This window comes from Pseudorasbora parva, chromosome 15 (genome assembly GCF_024679245.1).
Source record: "Pseudorasbora parva isolate DD20220531a chromosome 15, ASM2467924v1, whole genome shotgun sequence".
Taxonomy (NCBI): domain Eukaryota; kingdom Metazoa; phylum Chordata; class Actinopteri; order Cypriniformes; family Gobionidae; genus Pseudorasbora; species Pseudorasbora parva.
Window position 1 is genome coordinate 5,265,506 of NC_090186.1, and position 10,811 is coordinate 5,276,316.

The 10,811-nt window shown below is 35.8% G+C and overlaps 1 protein-coding gene across 1 annotated transcript; it reads right to left on the reverse strand.

Annotated features, from left to right (window-relative positions):
• Positions 1-2,928: 2,928 nt before the first annotated feature.
• slc35f6 (solute carrier family 35 member F6) lies at positions 2,929-9,406 on the reverse strand. The gene is made up of 6 exons (XM_067418455.1): positions 9,175-9,406; positions 7,431-7,503; positions 7,070-7,241; positions 6,736-6,951; positions 6,472-6,582; positions 2,929-4,311 (listed from the first exon to the last, which is right to left on the reverse strand). The coding sequence occupies exons 1-6, from the start codon at positions 9,249-9,251 to the stop codon at positions 3,833-3,835; spliced, it is 1,128 nt and encodes a 375-aa protein (XP_067274556.1). The 5' UTR covers positions 9,252-9,406; the 3' UTR covers positions 2,929-3,832.
• Between the last annotated feature and the right edge of the window lie 1,405 nt (positions 9,407-10,811).

A 10,811-nucleotide genomic window follows, 5' to 3' on the forward strand; every position in this document is an offset into this window, starting at 1 on the left:
TTGTTTGATTAATCTGAATCATGCATAACAGTGTAGAATTGTGTAATATATATTATGTACTATGAAAAAAAGGTTTATTCTGAGATGCTTGAGTAAAAAACAAATATATTGTGTCATAAAAATAAATGTTCAAATGCTCAATCTTTGTTTTCATTTTTTGTGTGTTAAGATTTGTGTTCAGTTTATCTAATATAATATTTAAGACATAATATAAATAAATAAAAAATAATAGCAACTTTTTACTTTAAAAACGTTACAATATTTTTTTTATAAATACATTTTTAACGTAAATTATTTTATGTTGTATTAATATCCAGTATTGTTTATTTTAAAACATATTTATTTGATTTAACTATGAGTGAGTATCTATCTAGCCTATCTATCATCTCTCTATCTATCTTCAATTAGAACTTATTAATTAAATACTTGACATTATTAACATCGTTTAAAATTTGGGCTTGAAACGCTCCAAATAGAGCAATGTATGCGAAGATAAATCAGCTCCGCCCACTTCCGGCATGAGACTGTGGCATGGCGCTGTTGTCCTCAGAGCGTTGTGAGTGACGTATATGGGTTCTGCGGTTCTGCAGTTAGACCTGTCTCCAAACATCGTTTAGCACACACACACACACACACACACACACACACACACACACACACACACACACACACACACACACACACACACACACACACACACACACACACACACACACACACACACACACACACACACACACACACACACACACACACACACACACACACACACACACACACACACACACACACACACAGTTAGACGAGTTGCCATGAACTAAGACTTAAACAAACTGCACTTATTAATTTAAATGTATGTTAATTTCAACCTTTACTAATACTAGTTAATCGATGAAAAAATTAATTAAAGGAATAGTTCACCAATTTTTTTTTAACTTCTGTTCTGAGTTTCTTTGTTCTGTTGAACACAAAAGAAGATATTTAGAAGAATGTGGGGAACCAAACAGTTGATGGGCCCCATTGACTCCATACTCCATAGTATTTTTCCCTGCTTTGGAAGTCAATGGGGTCCATCAACTGTTTGGTTCCCCACATTCTTCAAAATATCTTCTATCATATTCATCAGAACATAGAAATTCATACAGGTTCGAAAAAAACTTGAGAGTGAGTAAATTACAGATTTTTTATTTTTGGGTGAATTATCCCTTTATTCGCATTTTTTTCTGTAATTATTCGCGAATAAAATCACCTTAGTTTTCAATATTTTGATATTGTATTAATTCCACAGTTAATCTCCAAATTAATGTAAGTTACAGTCTTAACTGCATAAATTATAAATGAAATATAGATGAATCCTTATTAAAGCTACAATTTTCTCTGTTAGCTTTGTTGTTTGATTAACATTAATGACAGACATCACAGAGACTGGTTTATTATGCTGCATTCACACAGGGCATCAGCATCAACAATTCTCATTTACTTTCAATGGGTGACTTCATGCCTTGCCGAGCTGAATTGTGGGTTTCCTTTGAGTTGCATCACTAGAGTTGCTCACGGAAGTAGTTGAAAAGTTTTCAAGCACCAACGCAGGGGATCGCGAATGCAAATACCCTAGCGCAGAGGCTAGCCAATTGCATTCATGCAACACCGGAAATGTAATATGTTTGGTAATAGGATTTGTCACAATGGTCACAAACCTTCAGACACACCCTCTGTCAAGCGTTAAAGGGTTAGTTCACCCAAAAATGAAATGTAAGTCACCATAATGTCGTTTCTACACCCGTAAGACCTCGGTTCATCTTCGGAACACATTTTAAGATATTTTATATTTAGTCCGAGAGCGTATCCAAGTGTAGTGTATGCACACTATACTGTCCATGTCCAGAAAGATAATAAAAACATCATCAAAGTAGTCCATATGAGACATCAGTGGGTTAATTAGAATCTCTTGGAGCATCGAAAATACATTTTGGTCCAAAAATAACAAAAACTATGACTTTATTCAGCATTGTCTTCTCTTCCAGGTTTGTTTTCAATCCTCAAATAAAGATTCAAACGGTCATGAATCAGAATATTGATTCATGATTCAGATCTGCCAAACTGCTGAAATCCCATGACACTGGCGATCCGAATCATTGATCGATTCACTGATTCATAACCGTTTGAATCTTTATTTGAGGAGGTTTGAACACATGATTGAAAATATCTTAAACTGTGTTCTGAAGACGTCTTACGGGTGTGGAACCACATTAGGGAGAGTCATTAATGACATCAATTTCATTTTTGGGTGAACTAACCCTTTAACGCCGACGACCTGTGTGAATGCAGCATCAGGATGCTGTCACTTTAAGCGGATCTGACGTCCTGTCACACACATCCTATTTTCCCTAACTCTTTAAGTTAATTTAAGATGTAATTTCATTCAAGACTGCTCTTATGACAATACTTGAAGGAAACGTGCAAATGGCATTTTGGCTAATTCTGTGTGTTATTCGTTCAAGAGCGAAATAGAACTTGATACTGGCGCACTTCTTTCTGTGCGTTGGTGTGTGTGTCAAAGTAAAGACATTCAAAAGATCGTTGTCTCTTTTGTCTTGTAGCGCTTGAATGGTTTAAAAGCATTTTCTTGAATAAGAGCATAACCGTATAATGTAACGCTAGCCAAAGGATGACAGAAAAAAACAGATTTGCGTTAACTGCATTAAATATTTTTAACATGTTAAACTGAAAACTAATACATTATGCAAATCATAAGGGGCCCTTTTAGTATTATTAATGGACATGCGCTAACAAATTAACAATGAACAGTTACATTTTCAACAAAGGTTCCTGTAAATAATGTAAATACTGTGAAAAAAGTTGTTAATATATTACTTAATACATTTTTTTAAAAAAATTGTATGAGATGTTATGCTCACACACTGAAAATTTGCTGTCCAATAGTGAACATTTATGTAAATGAATAACTTGTATAAAAAAGTACCAAATTATCATTATCTTTGTCACATACAGTGTCTTCATTGTAGCATTAACCCATTCAAACATTTAGTTAGAGTAATCAATATTACTTTTGAATGTACCCAGAAACTTACACATATACATTAACAATGTACAATATGTTATTAACAAGTCAATGAGTGAAACTTCATGTTAATTACATGTACCACAAGCAAATGTTTCCACAATGTAAAAAAAATAATTCTTACAAGAATGTGAGAGGAGTTTATATTTGTGCAGAGGGTAGAATAATCAAATGGAACACAGACATCAATGCTTTATAGTAAAAACTACAGTGTTTTTGAGATTAAGGTTCATTGCACCGACCACACTATGAAAAAATATTTAAAAAAACAGGCTGAGAACAATTTTTTTTTTTAACCAAGAAACTACCACGGACTAACAGAAGGTTGTCTTGTCAGTACAATACCCATTTCACAGAATAATATTTCTCAAATTAGAGAAATAATGTGCACCAACAACAGCACAAAAAAACCTATAAAACAGAAATTAAAAAATGAAAATATTATTCTACGTATTCTTTTTTTGTTTGGCATTAAAATCATGTAAATATTATTTCTTTCCATCCCTTTCATAAAGTGATAATTTGCAAAAACCATTTTAAAAATCTAAGCATCACTGTCCCTTTTTTGTTTTGTTTTTTACAGCGGAGACATGTCTACAAACAGTGGCATTAAGCAATAAGTAGTGATGGTTCCCAAGTATTGTTTCAGACGTCTAAAGCAATACAAAAATGTGCTTCTCGCTTAAAATGGAAACAACGGTTTAAACAAAGAAAATGCTCTGTGCCCAGCATTTTGTTCAGCGTCCAAAACTAGCTCTCCTGGGCGGCTTTTCCTTCACCAAGCAGTCTCTCTCTCTCAGGAGAATCTCCCTCCTCTGCTCTCTGCGCTCTAGGGCAGCAGGGCAGTTTGTCCATCAGGGGCTTGTGGAGTCCATTGTACAGACCTGTACCTACAAGTAGGATGATGAAGCCCAGAATCTGTAGGCCCTGGAATTTCTCCCAACCCAGTGCCAAACTCACCACCCAGATGACAAGGGTACGCAGACTGTCCAGCACCATGCGAGTGGTGGCACTAATCTCTTTGGTGACGCTGATACCAGCGAAGTTAAAGAAGGCGATGCTCACGGTGTTGCCCAGCAGTGCCAGTATGATGAGTGGTTTATGGCCAATTTGGCAGAAGGCGTCCAGAGCGTCTTCAAGGACCTGCCGTGGGTTATCTGCAAAACTGCCCACATGGATGTAGAACATCGGGATGAGGAGAAGAGTGAGGATGACAAATCCAAAAAAACCTGAGAGAAGAGAGAGAAAACAAATGAGACACTGGGAAAGAGACTGGGGACTTATGTTATAATGCTACTCTGTGCGTTCACTCGGCGCTACTATGAGACACTTGTTCACACTGCAGTGAGAGATGGATATTAGGCGGTAAAACATGGTACTCTGTGCGGTAAATCAAAAACACCAGATTTAAACAATAAGACTAACTGTGTTGAGCTGGAGAACAATCATTAGTTTCTGTCCATCAATGATCCAAACAGTTGCTCTCCTGTCTAATAAAACACATTAGATATTAAAGAGGCTTTGGTGTTTTCATGGTTTCTACAAAATAAAACCCGAAATCGAGGGTAACATGAGGGTATGATGTAATTGAAAGTTCCGTGTCCTGGTTAAAATTGCTGATTTCTCTGGATTTAAACATTGTAGGAAACTTTTGGGATAATGTCAACACACATGTCAACAAAATATATGACATTGTTTTGTTTTTTGGATATAGGGGGATAAGATGAAAGACAGAGGTCTCAAGCTCCCCTAAACAGTGTCCAGCAACACATATGGTAATGACAACATTTGGTTGTTTGATCAACACAGCTTCTTTTGTCTATACTACCTTTTATTGCTGATGTAATCTTCTTAACAGATAGCCTTTTCCGACAAGAACAAGTTAAACTGATCAAAGCTTACAGTAAAAACATTTAAATTGTAACAAATCCTGAAACCGTTAAAGGTTAGCACAAAATTATTAAGCAACTATTTTCAACATTGACGATAAATGTTTCTTGAGCATCACATTAGCATATTACTAAGATTTCTGAAGGATCATGTGACACTGAAGACACATGATCGTAACTGATATAAAACGGTATTTTCTTTAAACCAAACCCTTTGAACTGTATTGGATGATGTGAGACAATAATCACTATGAAAATATTATTATTAAGTAGCATCAATATACACTGATAAAAATTATTCTGTGGTGAAGTAAATATACAGAGAAAACTAATGAAATTGCTGCATGAAAAAATTCAGGCAAGAAAAGTTAATTCTATATTAGTACTCAATTCAAGCTTGTAGAAATTAAAGTGTTCTAAGTTTATTATATACGTAAAACCTACTCAACTTTTCTGATACTGGTGTTGTTCCCATCATGAACTGGGGCTTGAATAAATAATGAGGTTGATTTTTGACTGTTTTCTAGCTGTATTTACACTGTTTTATCATTGCTTTTGTTGTTAGGTTTAGTAACTTGCCATTTTGTGACATTTAGAGTTTATTTTCATAGTCAAAAACAACCCATCAACTGTGTATCAAGTATTGAGGTCTCTGTGTTCAGGTGCGGTTCTATTATTATGGTGTCTACACAATATCTACTATATTTACTTAGATGCTCCAAGTAAAGCATACACTTTAAAAACATGGTTTAATTCAGTGTTATACTGGTTGACTAAAAAGTATTTCAAAGGAAACTTCAGCAAAGTGGAAATTAATCAACAACCTTTTACTGGACAAGTTAAATATACTTATTTTCTTTGTTAATTTTATATTTAACTTCATTGAGTTTACTTAATTCCATATGTGAAATTTACTTAAAAATATGCATGCAAAAACTAAATTATACTGAGTTTTTTTCCAGTGTACTTAGATCAAACTAGTCCTTAGTAAGGTGGGACAAAACATCGACAGGGCAATATATTGCCGTTCTTCTCCATGCAATATGAGAATCAATACACTGGCGCCAATTCTCAATATTTTTAATTAATAAAATAAGGTGCTCTAAATAGATTTCCCTGCTCCCAGCGTGGCTACATCATGGCTCCTTGAGGTGGCGCTCAACACATGAATGAGGGAAACGTGAACATAATTTAACTAGCATAAGAAAAAGAGGTTTTTAATGGGATGGCAGACAGCAATGTGAGTAAAACAACAGCCATGTCTAAGTCCAAAGTCTGTAAAACCTGCACTTAACCTTATCACAGGCATTTTGTTTTCTTAGTTAGACAGATCTCATGATGTATCATTATAGGATCAACAAGCAATATATTGATTATCGTAGAATTGCTGTATCGTGACATTATCGTGAGCCGTGTAACGTATCATGATGAGGTACCCTATGAGTCCCACTCCTATCCTTAAGATATATACGTCAATCGATTAAAAATAACAATCTTTACCTTCAGTCCCAACAGCCTTCAATGGATGCACATTGTGCTTGTAAACAAACTTCTCCTCCAAGACCATCTGGACTGAAACAATAATCTGTGCCATGATGATCAAAAGGTCCCCTATAAAACAAGATCAAAAGACAATCAGTGAGGCAATCCAATCAGCTCCAGATGCAAGATACAATCAGGGTAAAAGAAAAGAAAAATATCATGAGAGGTAGACAAAGCACATTATTCTGCATGATTAAAAACATTTGGTAGAGCTAGAGTTACCTGTGATAACCTCACTGAGCTTGTGGGAGTCATTCCCATGGCCGTTTAGAAAGTCAGCCAGTCCAACCACCACCAGACCAAGGATGGTGATTAGGATCCCAATCCATTGGCTAGGCTGCAGACGTCGGCCTAAGAAGGCTACGGACAGCAGTCCGGTGAAGATGATCACAGCTCCACGCAGCATCTGGAAACTGGAGGCGCTGGTCATGTTCAGTGCTAGAGACATGAAGAAAGAGGAGGGAAATCTAGATCATATAAATTTAAACTACAGTTTTAAAGTAAACCACAGCACACTGTCCAACTCAAACTGAAGCTAAAGACTATCAACACTCACCAATATACATGATGGACGTTCCCAACATGTCACAAAGAGCAGGGGGAAGGAAAAGTAGGGGGTTGAAACTCTGGCCTGGTTCCATGGTGGGCTCGGGTCTACGCCGATCATGACAAAGGAGAATGTGGAACACCACCAGGCAGGACAGCTCTCCCAAAAACATTCCTACAGCCTGGAAGAGTGAGAGGAGAGGTGCCATGAACGAAGGAGTCGTGAATTAATAGAGTGAATGCAGGAAAAGTTTAACGAAGAGAAGGTCTTAACTCTGCAAGATAACACAACTGAAAAAATTGTGCTCTGAGGGGAAGTTTGATTTGAATAGCATGTTGTTGTCTTGGTGAGGACAATTGAATGTCATTACCTGTACAAAAGGGTGGGAGAAGGCATGATCCTTGGTACCGTAACATCCAGGTGCAGAGAACATATCAGCCCATCTAGAAGATGAACAGATTCATCTCATTAAATGTGATTTTTCGATATTAAAATATGCAGTATAACTATAAATAAGGCAAACATTATCTCAACAATGGCTAAGATTTTAGGTATGTTTGTCAAAATAACGGTGGCTTTATGCGCCTTGTTTAGGAAACCCGTTATATATAATAATAAACAGCACTTTTCATACATGAAATTAGGGCTGCACGAGTAATTGAATTTCTAAATATGATTACAAATTTGGATGCCACAATTATGTAATTGTTCAAAGGCGCAATTACAAAAAAATATGTTGGTAACACTTTACTTAAAGCCCTTGTGTATAATGCATTATAAAACTGCTTGTAAGCCTTAATTATGACTAATGTACCTTTGGTTTCCCCATGGTTTTAACTTTAGTATAACACTATAATACTATTATATATACCTTATATTGAGGCTTAATGCTATAGAAAAGCAATAAAAGTTTAGGAAGAATGTTTTCAGCTCGTTTATTTTCATATAAAAATATGGCATCCAGTTGCTTTAAACAATGTATAAAGATATTCAAAACATAATTCAATGTAAATTGTGATCATCATAATGAATAAATTGCAATTACAATTTCAAGGGAATAATCAACAATTATGTTCTTTGTCATAATCGTGCAGCGATTATGATATTGGCAATATAAATATTGGCAATACAATTTCACACAACATCAATATAAAAGTACTCAACTATAAAAGATTCACAAGGTAAAATAAAGACAGTGATACAATACACTCATCAACTTTAAAAAGCTATGTCTTAACCTGCCTTTTAATAATATGAATGCTAGAAGCCTCTTTTCCTTCATTTGGTAAACTATTTAAAAATGTATTATACAATTATAATGTTTAGTTATGATCCTTAGCATTTCCACACGTTAAAATTACAACTTAAAAAAAAAAGAGTAAATCTATCTTTCAGCCAGTCACTGTAAGTTTAATAAGTAACTATGCACATGGTGCACTAATGTCACTTTTACAACCATGAAATGACAATTCATGACTTCAGGACAAAGAAAAAAAGACTTCTTTAGAATTAATTTATCAAGACTTTTTTAGAAACTAAAATCCCAGATATATCAACACCATTAGTGTCAGTTTTTTAGAAGCAATGGCGTGAAAGTGTGGTATCAAATATCATCTGCCTAGAAACATCAAGCCTGTTTTAGACACAAAGCTGTATCAAGTTACTTAACAGTTTTTGTGGCAGACAGTTTCGTTCTTGACGAGATCTGACTGAAGATGTTTATTGCTGCGATTGCACTATTGACTAATAGTCACAAGTGTTTTGGTGGCAGAATTGCTGATTTTGCAGCATCAACATGTCACGACACATCGGATCGTTACAATTGCACGCGAGTCATCTATTCATCTTGTCCTAAAAAGTGCGATTTTATCCTTATATAGTATGCATTCGTTGCTAAAAACTTCAGTCAAACTGGTTAACTACTCTTTGTGTTTACATTCAAGTAAATTTTATACGACATCACAAACAATGAAGACACACGTTATTTATTTTTTTAAACAAGGAGAAAACGTGCTTGTCCGCTCTATTAATAAAGGTTAAAATTGTGGCAACTAATATAAGTAAGTGGACATAACATGTAAACAATCCTCATCTGGCGCGTGCGCGCTACTTACTTTGCGGAGAGTGTGTTGATAGAGCCTGTGGTGAGCATCAGACCGGCGAGAAAGAGCTGATATTTTGTCCAAGCCATGGTGAGTGTAGAACTAAATCACTGACCGCGAACATCAGACACTCAAGTTGTCTGAAGATTTGTCTCTTTCGCTGATGATGACTACAGCTATCTGAGGTCGTTCCCCTGTATGCAAATCACATGATGGCGATCATGTGACACACCAGCTGACGTCTCATTTCCGCTCCATTACGAATGAGAATCGTTACGGGCATGGTTTCAAAGGGAGTCCTGCTTTTGTAGCTGAATTAGCTAAATGTAGTATTATTAAATGTAAAATTTGGGGGGGAAAGTCTTTGTTTGTAATTTTAAAGTTAGAAGTTCAACACTACCTAAAAACAATATTATTTGAAAAATTAGAAAGCTGAAGAAAAAATGTGTTTCTATTTGTAAACATTTGCATATTTTTATTTAATTAAATTTTTCACTATGCAGCGTTGAGGCAATTTAAAAAATAAAAATAAAATAATAATAATGTCAGATTATCTGTGGCAGTTGTTTTTACACTTACAAAGGATTGAATAAAGTAAACCAATATAAGCATATTTGACGTACTGTCCGAAGCGATTGAGGGCTCAGAGCTCTGACTTTAGCCCAAACCCAGAGTTCTGTCCCGTATCGCAGACTGCGAGTTAGCTCAACATATACTAGGTTAATTAGTGCCACTTGGTCTACTATTTAAATCTTTCTTTGAATATGGCAACATTCTTAAACATATTTTAAACATTTTATTTGAATATAGAAACATGAAACCTTGTTCAACAAAATATTTCTGTAATTAAATAATTGACAGAGACTCCTTCCCTATCAGCCAATCACTGGGCATAGTTGGAGAACTCTTAGTGGTGAGATAAAATGTTTCGTGAATACGGCCCCATAAATGTTTTACGAATTTCAAGCGAAAAATGTCGGCCATTGCCATTTTGTCAGCGCGTCACCCCGCATCACTCCCGAAAAACAGAAAACGGGCAAAGAGGCGGGACATGGGTGGAGCTGAGATGACGTGATTACTAACAGACAGCAGACAAACGGCAATCCACCTGTCACTCAAAGTGCCCACGCCCTTATGCAGAACTTTAAGGCTTTATGTAATGCAAACAAATGAGTTATAAAAAAAATCACCCTCTCACAGTTGTCATGAAGAGCAAAATTAGCCATATAGACCAAAACCACAATTTGTACCAGGCTGTAAACATGTATTTTTTCTGCTGTAAAGTTGGGAATTGTAACATGGGGCTCAATGAGATTCTGCTCCCTCTGGAGCCTGTGCCTAGTGGTCAGTTGAGGAATTGCAGTTTAAGTCACTTCCGCATTGGCTTCAAAAGAAACTGGGTGAGATTGCTACTTGGTCCAATCACAGTCGCCTTGCCTTCAATCCGAAATACCGGATACTACTGAGTAAATTAGCAATGTGCTGATCGCACAGACCGAAAACAAAAACAGACATTCTGACACCGAATGCACATTTCAAAGTATAATAACAGGCTGTAGCATTGTTTTTATTTATTTTTTCCTGAGAAACAAGTACGTTTAGCATATTTATTACAAATCTGCAAGCATTGGTTTATTTATGCTTTAGTA

Excerpts from the sequence above, each read along its gene's own strand:
- slc35f6 (XM_067418455.1), bottom strand. The coding sequence starts at position 9,251 with ATGGCTTGGACAAAATATCAGCTCTTTCTCGCCGGTCTGATGCTCACC. Across the intron at positions 6,952-7,069 it reads AACGTCCATCATGTATATTG|CACTGAACATGACCAGCGCC; the intron begins GTGAGTGTTGAT and ends TCATGTCTCTAG. Across the intron at positions 6,583-6,735 it reads GCTCAGTGAGGTTATCACAG|GGGACCTTTTGATCATCATG; the intron begins GTAACTCTAGCT and ends CTTGTTTTATAG.